The sequence below is a fragment of the Saprolegnia parasitica genome, assembly GCF_000151545.1.
Source record: "Saprolegnia parasitica CBS 223.65 unplaced genomic scaffold supercont2.28, whole genome shotgun sequence".
Taxonomy (NCBI): Eukaryota; Oomycota; class Saprolegniomycetes; order Saprolegniales; family Saprolegniaceae; genus Saprolegnia; species Saprolegnia parasitica.
In genome coordinates, this window is record NW_012156422.1 from 67,742 (window position 1) to 85,268 (window position 17,527).

Consider the following 17,527-nt stretch of genomic DNA (forward strand, 5'->3'; position numbering starts at 1 on the left):
TTTCTCGGTTGGAGAGCCAACTACCAGAACGATGAGGAGTCGCTGTAGTAGAGCGTGATAGGATTCAAGCTACTTCTTTGTCGCGTGCTGTCGTGTTTACATTGTTAGTCTCAGCTCGAAGAGCTCAAGCCCCACATGCGTGCGACTTCATGGTGCGCTCGATTCTCTCTGCATTCATGAAATACCGGATACAGTAGTGTACCGATGGTGCAGAAAGGATTCTGTCGATTCCTTGTTTAAGTTGTCTGCTCAAAGGTGATGAATCTCATATCTTGCCGTCCCAACTTCAACCTTGAAGCTGGGCTGTGGCCAATCCCAAAAGACCTCCCGGATCCTATCTTGATGGCACTTGCAGTTTGTATACTACAATGGACGCTTAAAATACATAACCTGCGGCAACGTATAGTCTCCTTGTTGTGCCTTTTCTTTTTGAGTCGCACGAGCACGCCGCTAGAAAAACCTCTAGAAATAGATGGCAACATGAATTATTCTCTCATAAAGAGGGTGATACTACTATATTTCGTAGAAGTGACCGGAATGATTTGTTGAAGAAGACACGTCACGCGCGCCGATTGACGCTACATTGAGGGAGTGGCCCTCGTTACGACACCTTCCAATGGTATTTAATTAGTACTTCCGCTGAAGGCGAGGGGCGACATGATGAGCTCCGAGCTGCAACCCAAGTCCCGCCCCCCGTCGCTGCCGTCGCCATCGTCGCCGCTTGCCAAGGAGCGCACCTGGTCCGAGTCGCATGTGCTGGCAGCCGACGACGGCCTTCTACGCCCGGTCGTCGGCGAAGACCACGTCTCGGACGCCCGCCTGCTCTACCGCAAGTGGCGCACAGGCTCGGGCTCGGCGACGCTGCTTGACTCGGACCTGAACTTCACGCCGCCGCGCAAGAGCCTTTCGCCGCCCGTAGATGCGCCGATGGCGAGCCTCGCCCTTGACAGCGCGCCGTCGCCACTGTCGGTCGACAAGTTTGAGATGCTGCCATCGATTCCGGAAAAGCACGCCGACCTCGAGGCGCGCTCGCAGGTGCTCTCCGACATGTTCATTGCCGAGGATGAGCTTGCCGCCCATCGCCCACGCGGGTCGTCGTCTAGCTCCTCTGCGTCGACCATCTTGACCGGGTCGTTCGGGAAGGCGTCGCACCACGAGTCGTCCAACATGAAGAAGTCCAAGTCAATCCAAGCCCTATCGGACCTCGAGAAGCACAACGCGAGCTTCTTTCCTGCTGCGCCCAAGGTACTCTCTACAGGTGTTGCGTATCTTTGATCTCATATGCGTCCCAGCCGTCGGCGTCCGGCGTCCAGCGCGGGCTCAAAGACTCGGTCATGCACGACATGTGCTGCGCCGTCGCCAAGCAAATGGTCGGCGACGCGTACGTCCCGTCATCGAACGGGTCGAAGCTCGTTCTGAACCACCTGTATGCACCCGTGCTCGAGAATGTCCAGGTACGCGCTTCGTGGCGGAGGTGCATCCCCTTCTTACGCATGACAGAACCACTTCAAGCGTCTACCGGCGCGCTACGCTCTCTCTGTGGACCCGGACGACGTCCCCATGCACATCCGACTCCTCGCAAATCAACACCGAAATCCAGACGACATCAATCTGCACGCCCACTACCTCAAAGACGATGACGGCAGGTGTGTCACTGCACGCCCTGGTCGTCGTGACACGCCTTGCGTAGCGTCAACACGTCAACGTGCGAGGTTGTGCTCGTGGCCAAAGACCGCGACAGCCTCCTCGATGCCATCACGCGCGGCCTCTCGAGTCTCAAGGGCAGCATCATGGACGCCGACGTCATGACGACACGCGACGGCGTCACGCTCGATCGGTGCGACCAATCGCATGCGTTTGCTTGCTCATGCTGACGTAGCTTTATCGTCCGCGGGTCTTTCGTGCCGGACGACCGCCTCGCCGAGCTCAAGCGCCGCATCATGGAGAACCTCGAGCGCAGTGCGCAGGCCGCCGAAAACTCGGAGCGGGAGCGGCAGCGGCGGCTCGCCCAGCAATCCGTGCCGTCGCCAGCACCGGCCCCTGCGCCGATGTCGTCGACGAGCATCACCCTCGACAGCGACATCAAGCCCGAGTGGCAACTCTCCTTTTCGGAGCTGCATCTCGGGTACGTCCCCCGTGCACTGCGTCATCGTATTAGAGGCTGTGGAGTAGGGACGCGATTGGCACGGGGCGGTCGGGCCAGACGTTCAGCGGCATCTGGCGCGGCACGTTCATCGCCGCCAAGGTCATCAACGTCTCGCACCACAACCAGAGTCTGAGCGACGAGATCCTCAGCGAATTCTACCGCGAAGTCGCGGTCGTGAGCCGGCTGCGGCACCCCAACATTGTGCTCTTTCTCGGCGTCGCCATCAACCCGCCCAAGTACTGCCTCGGTACACACTTGGATACCATCCGCGCGTCGTTGCCTCATCGCCCTAGTCTTTGAGTTTATGCAAAGCGGCGCGCTCACCGACCTCATTCGCCAGCGCAAGCCGACGCCGATCGACTTTTTCCGCATCGCTCGGGAAATCGCCATGGTATCGACTTGTCGCTATGGATCGGCCTACCATACGTACTATGTGCTAGGGCATGAACTACCTCCACCTGTGCTCGATCATGCACCGCGACCTCAAGTCGGGCAACGTGCTCCTCGACGCCTACGGCACGGTCAAAATCTCGGACTTTGGGTTGAGCTGCGTGCTCGAGATCGGCCACTCGTCCGACTTGACGGCCGAGACGGGCACGTACCGCTGGATGGCGCCCGAGGTCATTGGTCACGAGCCGTACTCGATGAAGGCCGACGTGTACAGCTACGGCGTGATTCTCTGGGAGATGCTTGCCAAGGAGCAGCCGTTCAAAGGCATGTCGCCCATCCAAGGTACCACCTACCTCGTCTTGGATGGTACTCAATCGACGCTAGCGGCGTTTGCGGTCGCGCGGCAGCAGATGCGGCCGCCGTTCCCTAAAGACACCCCCGAGAGTCTCCTGCAACTCGTCGAGACGTGCTGGCACCAGGACCCGGCGCAGCGCCCGACGTTCGCGCAGATCCTCGATGTGCTCCCGGCCGTCCGCGCGCAGCTGACGCGCCGCGACTTCCACAGCCTCAATTTCGTGGCCCCGACGCCGCCGACGCTCACGCGGTAGAAGAAACGACGAGATTACTAAGTTAATAGTGCTACGCCACGAGCTTGAGTCCGGTCAGGAGCGGGTGGCCCGCGCACACGAGCTCATCGCGACGATGCCCTTGGAGGAACCGGCGCGAGATCTGCGTGCAGCCGTACATGCGCAGGACGCTGAGCTCCGTGCACACGTCGGTGAGGAGCCCGAGGTCGGCGTCGCGAATGTAGCGGCAAAACGACACGTCCAGCTCGCGCAGCCCACTCGCGCAGTGCGTCGCCAGCGCCGCCAGCGCTGCGCCCGTGAGCTCCTATATGCCTCCAGTGAGTAGTACAATGACGACGACAGGTGGGACCTACCGAGACGCTGGAAATGTCGAGCACCTCGAGGTGCTGGTTGGCGCTCACGGCGAGGTCCGTGACCCCCGCGTCCGTCACGAGCATGCACCGCCGCAAGAAGACGCGGCGCAGGGTCAGGCCGTGTGCGCGTATCTATGCAGTCCTCTCCATCGACACAACGCCTTCTAACAACTTGTCGTACCGCAGCAAAGGTCGCATCCGTGAGCAAGACAACGTCCGTCACGTCCAGGTGCACAAGCTTGGGGCACTTGGCGATCACGTGCGCGAGGCCGGCGTCGGTGAGTTGCGCGCAGCGGGCGAGCGAGAGCTCTTCGAGCGTACCGAGACTCGACTTTTCGCCAAAGAGCATTTCGAGGAGCCCGTCCGAGGCCTTGTCGAGCTGGACCAGCGTGAGTTTCCGCAGCTGCGTGAGGCGCAGGAGCGGCGCAAAGTCGGCGTCTTCAAACTGCGGGCACTCGGAGAGCGAGAGCGTGTGCAAGTTGCTCCAGCCGCTAATGCTCTCGATGCTCGCTCTCGAGATGCGCTGGTTGCTGCTCAGCTCGAAGCTCTCGAGCGCGTCTGAGCACGTGGCCTTGAGGAACGCAACGCCGTCGTCCGAGAGGCGGTAGCAGCCGTCGAGACGAATCTCTTCAACGGTCGCCAGCGCTACCCTACATCAAGCCATGCAATCAGACGATGAGCAAACTATGGTACTGTACTTGAGGTTGTCGAGGACGCGGTCCGAGATGCAGCGACCGCAGAGACCGAGCTTGAGGATGCTAAACCGTGTTTCGATCTGCTCGTCCTTCTCAATTTTCTGGCAGGCTTGCAGCGCCGACACGAACGACATTTCGTCCAGCATCGAGCAGTCGGGGATGTCGATTTCCATGACGCCAGGGTAGATGAAGAAGGGCAGCACTATCGACTGTGGCATGAGAAGACGACGGATCTCGATCGTGCGTACCCGATGCGTCCAGCTTGCGGTCCTGGGCCACAAGCGTCGCAATCTTGGCCCGCGACAACTGCAACGACCGTTCGCCCATGTACTCGCTGTACTGCTCTTGGAACGCGTGGATCGAGCGTGCAATGACCTTGCACGTAAGGTCGACGAGCGATGGAACGACCATCGATTGCACGCGCACGAGCGACCGCGCTGGCGTCTTGGGCTCCCAGAGCGCCAAGTCGTCGGCCGCCGCCGCCGCCCGCTTCTCAAGCTCCTCTTGGCGCTGCGCCTGCGCTGCCGAGCGTCCACGACTAAGGCTGTACGCTGTGTTGAACATGCCCGGCCACTCCTCGGCGGAGGATGGCGCGACCTCGACGGGCGCGCTGATCGGCGCCGTGGACCCTGTCGCAAAGTAGGTCGCTCGGGCCGCCGTCACGGCCGCGCGGCCGCGGCCGCGCGGTGCTTCGCCTTCGACGCGCGCGCGCTGCGGCGGCGGCGTCTCGGTCGGCTCGTCGGCTTGGGCGCGGCGACCTCGCTTCATGCTACTATCCGCGATTCGCAAATGCGGGATCTTCCCCAACGTTCATTTGGGTGGGATCTTGTCCGGATGGCACCGGCATACAAACATCAAGAGAAGTGCCAACGCAGCTTTGCGAGCCAACCCGCTGCCACCGCCGCTTCCCGCCAAAATACACGTATCAACTATCCGACGGTATCCAATCCCGTCCTATCCATCGTACGTAGACCGATCCTATTCGTGGTGGATAATGCGTCTTTCAAAACAAGAAGAACTTTTGCGCCATCGGCAAGGTCGACGCGGCGGCGCACGTGAGCAGCTCACCGTCGGCCGTCACTTGGTACGTCTCGGGGTCGACGCGGAGCGTGGGGAGGCAGTCGTTGAGCTTCATATCGCGCTTGGTGACGCGGCGGCAATTGCGCACGGGCTCAACGAGCTTGGAGAGACCGTAGGTAGCGACAAGGCCCTTCTCGAGAGAGGCGCGGCTCACAAACGCGATCGAGGTTGGGCCGACAGCCTTGCCGAGGGAGCCAAACATCGGGCGCATCTTGACGGGCTGCGGCGTCGGGATCGACGCGTTCGGGTCGCCCATCTGAGCATAGACGATGACGCCGCCCTTAAGCACCATCTCGGGCTTGGTGCCAAAGAGGCTCGGCTTCCAGAGCACAAGGTCGGCCCACTTTTGCGGCTCGACCGACCCGATCAGGTGGCCCATGCCGTGCGCGATCGCGGGGTTGATCGTGTACTTGGCCACGTACCGCTTGACGCGAAAGTTGTCGGCGCCAACGTCGTCGTGCAGCGGGCCGCGCTGCGTCTTCATCTTGTCGGCTGTCTGCCACGTGCGCGTGATGACCTCGCCAACGCGCCCCATCGCCTGCGCGTCCGACGAGATGATGCTAGTGCGTCGCTCGCCCGTCGAGTTGCGACAGCAAAGGCGTCGTACCTGATGGCGCCCATGTCGTGGAGGATGTCTTCGGCGGCGATCGTCTCGCCGCGGATGCGCGACTCGGCAAACGCCACGTCCTCGGCGATGTTCTTGTCCAAGTGGTGGCACACCATCTACGACGCCGGCGTGGATTCTTCTTCTCAAAGCAACGCGACGTACGAGCATGTCCACGTGCTCCTCGATCGTGTTTTTCGTAAACGGGCGCGTCGGGTTGGTCGACGACGGAAGCACGTGGAGTTGGCCGCAGACCGTGATGATGTCGGGCGCGTGGCCGCCGCCCGCGCCTTCGCTATGGTACGTATGGATCGTGCGCTCCTTGAAGGCCGCGATCGTGTGCTCGACGCAGCTCGACTCGTTGAGCGTGTCTGTGTGGATCGTCACCTGCACGTCGTTGACCTCGGCCACCTCGAGCGCCGCATGGATCGTCGCGGGCGTCGTGCCCCAGTCCTCGTGCAGCTTGAGGCCGACAGCGCCGGCATCGATGATGTCCTGAAGCCCCGTGTGCGACGCAGAGTTGCCCTTGCCCGTCAAGCCCACGTTGATCGGGATCCCGTCCGTGGCGCGCAGCATGCTCCGGAGGTGATCGGGGTGCGGCGTGCACGTCGTCGCCTTGGTGCCGGTCGCTGGTCCCGTGCCACCGCCGACGAGCGTCGTGAGACCGCTATGCGACCGCTCTTGATCTGCACAATACGAGCTAGTACATCAAACGCACCTCGCCAAGGCTTCTTCGGAGAGCACGTTCAGGCGACCGTACCATCTCCGTGGTATTCTACCTGTGGACAGATAAAGTGGACGTGCGTATCGACGCCGCCGGCTGTCAGAATGAGATCGCGGCCAGCAATCGCTTCCGTGTTGACGCCGATGACCATGTTGGGGTCGACACCGTCCATTACGTCGGGGTTGCCCGCCTTGCCGATCGCCCAGATGCGGCCGTGCTTGATGCCAACATCCGCCTTGTAGATGCCCGAGTAGTCGACAATGACGACGTTCGTGATGACCGTGTCCAGGACGTCATTGGCGCAGCGGCCAGTGGCCTGGCCCATGCCCTCGCGCAGGACTTTGCCGCCACCAAACTTGCACTCGTCGCCGTACACAGTGTAGTCTTTCTCGATGCGAATGAGAAGCTCCGAGTCGCCAAGGCGGAGGATATCGCCCGTCGTCGGCCCAAACGTGTGGGCGTAGTTGCGTCGGGACATGCGGCACGGCGTCGGCGGTGTCGGCGGGATCAACTGCATCGGCGCATGGTGGAAGCCTTTCTGAACGAGCGACGCCACGATCGCATCGATGCGCGAGTCGTCGACAGGTCCCGACGCGAGGTTGTTGCCACCGGAAATGATGCGATGGCCGCCAATGGGCACCGTGCACACGAGCTTCGAGTCGCCTGGCTACGCTACCATTTTGCAATGTGATGGATGTAGGACGATGACTACCTCAAAGCGCACGGCGGTGCCCGACGGGATGTTGAGGCGCTGGCCGTACGCGCGGCCGCGGTCCATCTCGAGGAGCGGGTTGGTCTCGATGAGGTGGAAGTGGCTGCCGACCTGGATGGGCCGGTCGCTGAGGTTGGTCACGCGCAGATGGCGCATCTCTCGACCAGCGTTGAGCACGACGTCGCCTTGCATTGGAATGAGCGACTCCTTCTTCACTGGCGCGTACACGCCAAAGACGGCGAGGTCGGGCACGGGCAAGAAGGAGCCGTAGAGCGCGAGGGCGAGGTCTCCGTCGACGCGGCAGATCGGACTGTGGACCGTCACGAGCTTCGTCCCATCCGGAAAAGTTCCTTCGATCTGCACGTCGTGCAGCATCTCCGGAACGCCGTCGAGGACTTGGCGAAACCCGAGGAGCGTCTTCCCGAGGCTCATGAGCTCGGCGACCGTCTTTCCATCGCGAATGAGCTCGAGCATTTGGGTGGCAATGAGCGCAATCGTCTCGACGTAGTTGAGGCGCAGGCCCCGCGCGAGCCGCTTCTGCGCGAGGACGCCGGCCTGGTGCAGGCGCAGGTGGTCTTCTTCCCGCGGGCTCAGATGCATCTTGCGAATTGACTGGAGCGAAGATCGCAACAATCCGGATACTCGAGTTTTCCCCGTCGACTCATCGCGATAGGATGGGACAAACCCACAATCGTGTGCGATTTCTATGCTCTTTGTCCCGTTTCGGCTGGGTAAGTCCCAGGACTTGCGACCATGCGTTGAGGAAGGTTCCTGTGGAGGATGGTCTAGAACAGTGTTTTGGAACATTCTGTTTAGAACACTGCACTAGTCGGCGAGATACTCGCGGTGGCGCATGGTCACAAATGGAAACTTGAACGCGGCCGGCTGCCCCCGATGCGGCGCCTCCAGCGCTGGCGTCCACTGAAACGTCGGCTGCTGCTCCGAGGTCGGTCCCAGGATCGCGTCGCACTCCAAGTCCAAGCCGCGCCGGAAGGACGACACCTTGGAGTCGATGCCTCCGTGCAGCTTGAACGCGCTGCCGTGTGCGAGGTCATACCGCGCCGCAATGGCCCACGCCGGGTTGCCCTTGGAGAGCGGGTCCCTCTCGTAGTCATTGTACCTACAAGCGTCGTCACGACGAGGGTAGGCGAACTCGACTACCGCATGAGGTGTTTGAGATCTTCGAGCGTTGCCACGTGCGGCGCGTCTCGGCGAAAGATCTCGGCACGTGCCGTGTGGTTGTACGTCCAGTCGGAGCTCCTACAGGCTGCCACGTCATTGATAATGGCAAATTGCTCGGACCCACCCTTGCAAATCAAACTTGGCGCGAAAGCCCGTCGCGTTATAAATGGCGGGAAAGTACGGGACGTTGTAGGACGCCCAGTAGCCTTGATCGCGCAGCACCTGCGTCATGTCACTCGATTCGACAGCGCCAGGCATCTGCTCGAGGATCGTGAGGCCGCCGTCCGCCAGTCCGACGCCGGGTGTGAACCGGTGGAGGTCGAGGATCATCCACTGGTTGTTGTACGTGCCGCTGTTGTGGCGCTTAAAGGTGTCGGCCCATGTCGCGCCGTCGGTGGCGAGGGCGTTGGCGACTTTGGACCTACGACTCATCGTGCCATGCAAGAATAGGACGGAGTGAGTACCGCATCCACGAGAGCACGCTGCGCGTCGAGAGGTGCTCGTACAAACTCTTGTTGTACACGCCGTTGGTCGTCTCGAGCACGGCGAGACCGCTGTCCAAGAGGTACCAATCGTCGACGGACGAGATGTATCCCGGGCTCGATGACATGGAGATGCGCCGGCGAGCGCCTCCTTCGGGCAGCGGCACGTCGTAATGTTTAAACATCTTGTTCATGGCGGAGAAGATGTCCCACGTCGTATGCCCCCACATGAGGTCCGTCGCGTTTGGCAACAGCCGAATGAGCCCCGAGCATTTTAGACTCGTTAGCTCTTGGTAGAGGGATAAGGACGCGCCTTCGTCATCGCCTTCTTTGCGGACGGCAGCGTCGGTTGCATTGATCGCTGGAATCAAGTCCTCGAGGTCCCCGTCCGAGTTGAGAAAGAACAGGTCGGCGACGGAGAGCGGGGTGCCGGACCCGTGGTCGTTGTAGCCGTCGGCCAAGCCCTCGATCTGCGCAAAGATGCCGCCGAGCATACGCCAGTAGCGCAGCGTGTTGAGGTCCTTGTGGGGCCCTTGCATTTGCGCCCGGAGGTACTCTACGTGCTTCTGCAGCCACTGCGCGACCTTGGCCGGCGCAATCGTGTCGTTGCCGTAGAACGACTCGTACGTGTTGAGGTAGTGCTCTTGGATGCGCGCATGGGTGAGCGACCCCTCAGTGTACCCTGCCGCGTACATGACGGCAGCCAAAGTCGCGGTCGTCGTGGGCGGGCGACGCGGCGCGGACCCAGAGCTGCGACCACCCGATGGCTTGGACGCTGTCGTTGAACGTCGCGAACGCGTACGCGTCTTGGGCGTCGTAGCGCACGCCAAAGGTCGCGACGGCCGTGTACCCGCGGGGGCTCGACACGTTCGGTGCCAAGTCGACGCGCACTGTCGCCAGCGCTGGCGGCCGAAGGACCGGTGGGTGCTCGCCGGACCTTTGAAAAGCTACCAGCAAGCACGTGGCAGCGATGCCGAGCAGGACGATCCAGCGCTGATGCGGTCGACTGCGACGGGACGTGGCCACGAGCGGCTGCAACTCGTGCGTTGCGGTCATTTTGAAGTGTGGAATCTTGTTTTTCGAATGTTCCGGCCTTCGAAAATGCAACGCGCCAATCCGACACGGTCGGTCGCTCATCGTGTCGCCTTGTACCTAGCTACTGTAGTGTGTTGGCGTCGTCTTCCCAGGTCGTGTGCTGGCGTTGTCGTCTCAGGATGGATGCGCGTGCTGGCGTTGTCGCCTTGTATGTGAAGATTGCACTCTAGCGTTTTCAAAAAAAGGCGGCGAAAAGATCCAAAATCGAGCGAAGAGGCGTCAAGGATGACGTCGGTGGTCATGGAGCTCGAGCATGCGATCGGATTCTCCGGTATCCCCGCGGGCCTTCACTTCCACCCGAATGGTGCTGAGTATGTCTACCCCGCGGGCGGCTGCATCGTCATCGCGTCGCTCTCGGACCCGCACAACCAGGTCTTCCTGCGCGGCCACGACGGCAACATCTCGGCCCTCGCCATGTCGCCGACCGGCGGCCTCCTCGCATCAGGACAGTACGGGTCCAATTCAGATGTTCTCGTATGGGACTATGCTGCGCGGCGCCTTCTCCACCGCTTCTCCGAGCACGACTTTGGCATCAATGGTACACTTGACATGAGCGCAGTACTGGGCTCATTCGTACGCTGTAGGTGTCGCCTTCTCGCACGACGAGCGACTCCTTTGCACCGTGGGGGCCGAGCGCGACGGACGCATCTTTATCTGGGACCTAGAGACGGGCAACATCGTCACAACGCAGCAGAAGCTCCAACTGAACGTTCTCGCCGTGACCTGGGGCGGCTTCCACCGCGACGTCAAGCGGCGCGACACGACCTCGTACCTCTTTGCGACCGGCGGCGCGCGCATGCTCACGTTCTGGGTGCTGAACCCAGCGTCTGGGGAACTCGCGCCAGCCAAGGTCGAGTTTGGCGCGCCCGTTGTCCGCGACTACACGTGCGTGCAGTTCACACCGGATCGCGAGACGCTGGTGGCCGGCACGACCAGCGGTGACTTTGCCGTCGTTAATGTCAAGACGCGCCGATTTCTCCACAGCATCTCTGCGTGCACATGCGGTGTGTCGTCGATCGTGGCGCTGGACGCGGGTGTTCTCGTGGGAGGCGGCAACGGAGACGTCCTCTTCTTCAACCACGACTATGTCGACTCGGCCAAGGTTGCGCTCGTCGGTCCAGTCTCGGGCCTCAGCCTCGCCACGTACAAATGCCATTGCAATATTCGGTCGTTGATGGAGCTGCGTAGGAGTACTATTGGGCGGCAGACGCTCGAGCTTCTCGCGGGGACGCAGCACGGCAACATGTACCTTGTCAAGTTTACGCCGGGAAACTGCCAGCTCACCTCGGCGCTCTTGTGTGAAAACCACTTTCGAGGCGTGCTCGCCGTCGCCTTTGCGACAGAGTCGGACCGGTTCGCGACGCTCGCGTCCGACTGCACGGTACGTATTTGGGACGCCTCCGACTACTCGGTGGTCGTTGCCGCCTCAGTGCACGACGCCGGCATGCCTCATTGCCTCGCCTACTCGCTCGGTGCGTCGCCTCTGCAGCACTATCGATTGACGTGTTGCGCTAGACATCTTGCTCACGGGGTGGTCCGATGGCTGCATTCGGTGCCATGGCTCGGACAACGGTGACTTTCTCTGGAGCATCGACAACGCGCACACGGGCGGTGTCACAGCGCTCGCGCTCAGCAACAACCAGGTGCGTCGCTGTGTAAGTATCTTCGCCACACCAAGTGTTAGCGCTTCATTGTAAGTGGCGGCGCCGGGGGCGACGTTCGCGTGTGGGACCTCCGCAAGCGTGACATGGTCTCGCACCTCAAGGAGCACTCGATGACGGTGTCGGGCCTCGCGCTCTTTGACGACGACGTGCACCTTCTCTCTTGCAGCCGCGACAAGGCGTTCCTGTGCTGGGAGCTGCGCTCCGAGCGACGCATCTCGTCCCACATCCAGCGCATGGGCGGTACGCGTCGTCATCGCAAGTGAATTTTGCTGCAACATCCGTAGGTCTCAACGCGATCGCTCTCTCGCGCAACCAAAGCATCGTGCTCACGGTGGGGCAGGAGAAGCGCATTTCCTTTTGGGACCTCCGGATCGAGACCCCGATCAACGTCATCACCAAGGTCCCACGCGTGCATCTTGCGCTCGCCGCCAACGAGACGACTATACCTAGGCGCACGTGGACGAAGCGACGTGCATCGCAGTGGCCCACGCACTGCCGCTGTTCGCGACCGGTGGTACCGACCAAGTGGTGAAGCTCTGGTCCTTCGACACAGGTGGGTCACTCCGAATCACCACGATGACGCAGTCGTCGTGCGCGTAGGCGCGCTCTTGGTCGACGGGATCGGGCATTCGGGCAGCGTTCGGTCGCTGGCGTTTAGCCCGGACGACCGCCAGCTCGTGACGGTCGGCGACGAAGGCGGCATCTTTGTGTGGAACATTTACACGGACGGCGTTGGATGCTAGGTTATATAACGACTATTACTCTAACTCGACGCTCTGCAACATGTCGAGCACTTGGTGGAACGTCGGCCGCTTGTCTGGGTCCGGTCCCCAGCACATGGTCATGAGCTTCTTCAGGAACGGCGGGCACTCGGGCGGGATCGTTGGGCGCAAGTTGTGGTTGAGCACGCCGAGCGCGGCCTGGATCTGGCTCAGGCCGTCGTATGGACACGCGTGCGTCACCGTCTCCCAGAGGACGATGCCGAACGAGAAACGTCGGCCTTCTCCGTGTATTTGGCAGCATTGAGCACCTACTCGTCGTCGTGAGCCATACGAGTGGTGTCGAGTCGCAAGACCTCGGGCGCCATCCACTGCGTTGTGCCACAGTTGCCCGTCATCGTTTGCTGGTGCGCCTTGACGCGTGCAAGACCAAAGTCGGATATCTTGAGGCCAAAGTCATCGTCGACGAGCAAATTGGGGCTTTTGAGGTCGCGATGGAGAATGGGTGGGTCAAACGTGTGCAGATAATGCATGCCGAGGGCCGTGTCCCTTGCAAACCTAGCCAAAAGGTGTTGACGATGCATGCGCTGCTAGGGAGCGTACCGGAGCTGCTTGGCGTAGTCAATCGAGACGGGCTGGCGCAGAACACACCACAGCGACCCCATGGGAATGTACTCGACGATAAGACATCGCGTCGGTGGGTCGAGACACGCCCCGAGAAGTCGGCAGATATTGGGATGTCTACAGGACTGTGTATGAGAAACAAATGTTGCCAGAGCACACGAGAACACGGACCGGAGGACGCTCATAATGTGCACCTCCGTCTCGAACTCTTCAAGAATGTCGGGCGTGAGCGTCTGGCACTGCAAGATCTTGACAGCGATCAGCGTCTCGCGCCAGACGCCTTTGTGCACGGTGCCAAAGGCGCCTTGGCCGATGAGCTCGCCCAGCGCGATCGCGCCAAAGTCGATGCGAAAGTTGAATGACGCGCCGCGCGACGGCCGCTTCTCTACGTGACTCGTGCGGTGCAGCGCACTCGCTTCCGCTGGCCTCTCGATCGGCGGCGGTTTGGGCGCGACATGCAGCGGCATGTGCAAAAAGAGCGGGATGTGCGCTTGGCGCGCGACTTCCATCTGCATCTGCGCTGGCTGCTGCTGCTCGGGCATTCCAAAGGGCCGCTTCCCGTGCTCGTCAAGCGGTGATGCTTGGCGGTGCAGCGGTGGCGCCATCGGTGGCGGGAATGGCATTGGCTCCCGCAGCGGCGCACCAAACGGTACCGACGGCCGCGTCGTCGTTGATTGGCTCTCGAGGTGTAGGAGGCTGTCGGTCTCCGAGGCAAAGAGATCCATCTCACTCTTTGTGGGCGAGACCACGATCGGCGTGCCTTTGACAAACTCGTCGACGGTTCGGTACGGCTGCTGGGGTCGCGTCGGGCTCAAGACTCGTGGCTCGGGCTTCGCCACCCGTCCAAACGGCCGGGTCGTATTGCGCTCATCTGTATACGTGATGCCATCTTCAAGGTTCCCGCTAAACGGGTAGCTAGTGCTCGGCTTGGCGTAGAACTTTTCTTCTGGGATGCTCGTCTCGATCGCGAGCACCGTGGGCGTGTCCTGGGGCTTTAACGGCTCGGGATTGCCGCTCATCGAGCTATGTGTTCGTCGGCGCATCGGGTGCTGATAGACGTAGTGCGCGGGGCCCGTCGCCTTCTTCGGCACGACGACGGGCGGCTGCTTGACGTCCATCGCGATCGAGGCGCTGTACTCGTGGGCTGGTGGGCTGTGCATCTCCTTGGCCGGGCGCACGAGCTCGAAGCCTGGCCGCTGCCGCCGGATGAACTTCATGTACATGCAGATGGCCATGCCGAGGAAGCAGAGAGACCCCGCGAGCACGTGGTCGAACATGTCGTCGGTGCGGTCGATGGATTCCTCCATCTCGCGATGGATCCGCTGAATAAGCTGTCTGGATATCGAGTTTCACGGACTTTAGGCCAAAGTGTTTCTTTCAGGTTGCATACAATGGTCAAAACACACCCTGGTGCCGACAACTCTGTTTAAAACAGTATGCATTCTGGCAGTTTGCGCGACGATGCCACGAAGCCACGCTGTCGACGCTGGAAGGCCTTCATGCAGTCTGCAGATGCCACAGCCTCGGCCGACGGGCCCATCCATGCGATGGTGCAGGTAGTTCCGGCACTGCGCTTCAGCGTTGCACGCGTCTGGGCACCAGCGGCCGCTTGTAATGATGTCACGGCGCGTGGCCTTGGACATGCAACGGCGAAGGTAGCTACGTGGCTCATGGCCGATAGGTCAGAGATGTCCTTGCGACGACCGACTCGGCAGTGCCATCGTACAGAGCTCTAGCCAGCGATAGCTGCCACCGATATGGCACGATGACGCCGCACAGTAAGAGTGATGGGCCTCGTGACGATCAGGCAGGTCCAGTGTTCCCGATCCAGATCTGTTTTGGCCCGTCACCCTACAAGAGATGCTGTCTGCTGTCTGCTGCGTCACTGGTGGTACCGTTGCCAAATGACCAGTGCACGGGGCGGGTACCCACGCATCTTTCCTCGCAACCCTACGCTTCTGGCGCAAACGTTCTTGGCTCCAAGCCCGCCGCCTACATCTCACACGACGATCCACTCACAACTTCAACCCGGCCGCAGCTCCAACGACGAGGCGTCGAGCCCAACAGGCTTTGTTCTCTACAGCGCCTCGCTGCTCACTGTCTTTCTCTGGGCCTGCATTTAACTCCTCAAAGAACAGAGCCTTTGTGAAATGCCGTTTGCGGGGCCACCACAAAAATGAGATTAGTGACGAGCCTAGTACGCATGAACGAGCTCGTACTCGGTGGCTTTGGGCGTCGCCAAGCGGCGGGGCGTCAGCGTTGAGAGCTCATGGCCGTCGCCGCCAAAGAGGTCGACGGCGTTGGCAAGTCGCGACACGACGTGCTCGTCGTACGCGCGCGTTTGGTAGTCGACGTGGACGAACGCGCGCTCGACGTCTTCGAGCTGCTCAATTTTGAATTGCAGCTGGAGCGAGATGTCGTGTGCTTGCTTGACGGTCATCGTAGCGGGCGCTACGACCTCGAGCTCGACGAGGTATTTGTTGCCAAAGTGGTAGGCGCGGATGATGTCCAGCGCGAAGCTCGCGTGGTGGTTCTCACAGAGCTCCTTGACGACGTCGATAAAATCGGGCGACGCTGAAACGCCGACGAGTTGTAGCACTTGCTCCTTGGCCGTGCGCACCCAGATGACGAGGATGGCGAGGAAGATGAGAATCGCGCCCGCGGGATCAATGTACCACAGCGACGGGTCCGACGCCGCAATCACATACACTACGATGGCAAAGGCGTTCGAGACCGTGTCGTTGATGTTGTCTTGTTGAATCGCCTTGACCGAGCTCGACTGCGTTAGCCTCAGCGCAAAGCCAGCGTAGATGACAAGGCCAACCTTGATGGCGATGGCGCACGAGCAAATGGCGATCGCGGCAGTCGACATGACGGCCACGTCCGGCTCGCCACTCGCGAAGCCATCATGGAGGCGCATACTCGACTCGTAAATGACAATGACCGAGATCACACTCATGATGGTCGCCGACAAGACGACGAGGATAGGCTCAAAGCGCGACGTGCCGGCGGGGAACTTGGCCATGTCGGGCGCATTCGAGGCTTGGTAGTTGGCGTACCACAAGAGGCCCTGGACGAAGAGGTCGACCATGTTCTCCATGAGCGCGGAGATGAGTGCGAGCGAGTGGGATGAGAAGACGACGATCGCCATGCTCATGACGATCGCGACGTTCGTTAGGACGGAGAGCGTCACGACGCGAGTCGCGTGATCGACGGCCATATCGACTTTGCCGTTCCGCAGAGAATTGCCGAATGCGTGCTCGGTCGCACTCGTCTTCAAGCTGTTTGATTGGCCAAAATGCAGTCGAAAGTTGGATCTTTAATGCACTGACGACAGGGGTATTCATTGCCAGAGGAAGTAGGTGAACTGGGAGCGACACGACGACACAGCCACTTTTCCAGGGCCAACCGCAATGGCTTTATTTACGACGACATTTGTATGCGTGTATTTAAAGCGCCTTGCGGGCATTCGAAGGGGTTCTGCGTGAGGGGGCTGAACACACGAAGGCCAAGGTTTTGGCTCAAGAACAATGATTACCCGAGCTCCCACGACCGTCCACTTAACCCTCCAACGCCGAAGGATTTCACCCGAAGGATTTACACTCAAAGGTCGAGCCACATACGCTTCGTTTTGTTTTGTTTGCCACCAAAGTGCAATATAATAATACAGGACATGCATTACGACACGTTGAAAAGCTTCACAGCAAGATTGGAAAAACCGCAAGTCGCTTGATGTGGGTGCAGCCGTCCTTGGTGCAGTCCTCCCTATAATACGTCCAGGTAGCTCATCAGTCTTCCGATTCCAGTAGGGACCTGCTGGCAAGGGCATATATACCCGAGTACTTGTGCCCTTGCTCAAACCGATAGGCGACAATGAGCTGTCCACTGCTTGCTGCGTATCACGGATTGTATCTACTAACGTTAAAACATATGTGATCTAAACTGTGATAAGGCGAAATGAAGTCTCAACTGCGTTTTCATTGGTCAACGCCGCAGAAAAGGAGAGGACAGGATAGCCCGCGAGGAGATTGTTGCTCCTTCACCCGAAGAAGCAGTCGCCAAATTGGTGCGGCTTGAGAGCGCCACTGTGCTCGCCAACAATGTCCAATCGGCCAAAGCGGCGTGACTGAAGAATGATTGGGTGTAGGGGGTAAGAACATCATTCAGAATATATTCCCTTGAGGAAAGTTAGACTAAAGAGTTCGACAAGTAGCGCTAAAGCAGCATCACGACAACGACTTCAAGTGGAAAGGGTATCCTTGAGGGATGGGGTGCGCTTAGAAGCGAAGCGACTTGGTCGGGGCCGGCGTGGGCTTGAGCGTCGAGGCCGCGGGCGTCGAGGCAGCGGGCGTCGGCAACGGGGTCGAGGCAGCCGGCGTCGGGGCGGACGTGCCCTTCGAGACGACGCAGCCGTAGGCGCCCGAGGGGGATCGTTCCTCGCAGACCGTGTCGGCGGGGGCGATGCACTTA

The 17,527-nt window shown here is 60.5% G+C and overlaps 7 protein-coding genes across 7 annotated transcripts; 2 read left to right on the top strand and 5 right to left on the bottom strand.

The window, feature by feature from the left end:
* Positions 1–595: 595 nt before the first annotated feature.
* On the top strand, positions 596–3,187 carry SPRG_06799 (TKL protein kinase). The gene is made up of 9 exons (XM_012346269.1): positions 596–1,245; positions 1,293–1,454; positions 1,501–1,646; positions 1,691–1,837; positions 1,880–2,125; positions 2,173–2,393; positions 2,440–2,537; positions 2,587–2,878; positions 2,921–3,187. Exons 1-9 carry the CDS (start codon positions 658–660, stop codon positions 3,142–3,144), a joined length of 2,124 nt encoding a protein of 707 aa, XP_012201659.1. The 5' UTR covers positions 596–657; the 3' UTR covers positions 3,145–3,187.
* On the bottom strand, positions 3,139–4,939 carry SPRG_06800 (hypothetical protein; the record flags this gene model as incomplete). Its single annotated transcript, XM_012346270.1, has 5 exons — positions 3,139–3,427; positions 3,477–3,608; positions 3,658–4,126; positions 4,175–4,373; positions 4,420–4,939. 5 exons carry the CDS (start codon positions 4,937–4,939, stop codon positions 3,176–3,178), a joined length of 1,572 nt encoding a protein of 523 aa, XP_012201660.1. The 3' UTR covers positions 3,139–3,175.
* A 235-nt stretch (positions 4,940–5,174) lies between these two features.
* Positions 5,175–7,891, bottom strand: SPRG_06801 (urease; the record flags this gene model as incomplete). Its single annotated transcript, XM_012346271.1, has 5 exons — positions 5,175–5,811; positions 5,859–5,974; positions 6,021–6,535; positions 6,616–7,246; positions 7,292–7,891. The coding sequence occupies 5 exons, from the start codon at positions 7,889–7,891 to the stop codon at positions 5,175–5,177; spliced, it is 2,499 nt and encodes an 832-aa protein (XP_012201661.1).
* Positions 7,892–8,116: 225 nt separating this feature from the next.
* SPRG_06802 (hypothetical protein) lies at positions 8,117–10,011 on the bottom strand (the record flags this gene model as incomplete). Its single annotated transcript, XM_012346272.1, has 5 exons — positions 8,117–8,411; positions 8,453–8,551; positions 8,598–8,894; positions 8,938–9,626; positions 9,649–10,011. The coding sequence occupies 5 exons, from the start codon at positions 10,009–10,011 to the stop codon at positions 8,117–8,119; spliced, it is 1,743 nt and encodes a 580-aa protein (XP_012201662.1).
* A 227-nt stretch (positions 10,012–10,238) lies between these two features.
* Positions 10,239–12,498, top strand: SPRG_06803 (hypothetical protein). Its single transcript, XM_012346273.1, has 8 exons — positions 10,239–10,588; positions 10,635–11,193; positions 11,239–11,522; positions 11,566–11,693; positions 11,735–11,954; positions 11,999–12,114; positions 12,165–12,267; positions 12,315–12,498. The coding sequence occupies exons 1-8, from the start codon at positions 10,276–10,278 to the stop codon at positions 12,455–12,457; spliced, it is 1,866 nt and encodes a 621-aa protein (XP_012201663.1). The 5' UTR covers positions 10,239–10,275; the 3' UTR covers positions 12,458–12,498.
* SPRG_06804 (TKL/DRK protein kinase) lies at positions 12,424–14,382 on the bottom strand. The gene is made up of 4 exons (XM_012346274.1): positions 13,229–14,382; positions 13,037–13,174; positions 12,790–12,991; positions 12,424–12,744 (listed from the first exon to the last, which is right to left on the bottom strand). Exons 1-4 carry the CDS (start codon positions 14,362–14,364, stop codon positions 12,673–12,675), a joined length of 1,548 nt encoding a protein of 515 aa, XP_012201664.1. The 5' UTR covers positions 14,365–14,382; the 3' UTR covers positions 12,424–12,672.
* An 814-nt stretch (positions 14,383–15,196) lies between these two features.
* On the bottom strand, positions 15,197–16,300 carry SPRG_06805 (hypothetical protein). Its single transcript, XM_012346275.1, has one exon. It carries the CDS (start codon positions 16,275–16,277, stop codon positions 15,252–15,254), a length of 1,026 nt encoding a protein of 341 aa, XP_012201665.1. The 5' UTR covers positions 16,278–16,300; the 3' UTR covers positions 15,197–15,251.
* Positions 16,301–17,527: the final 1,227 nt, after the last annotated feature.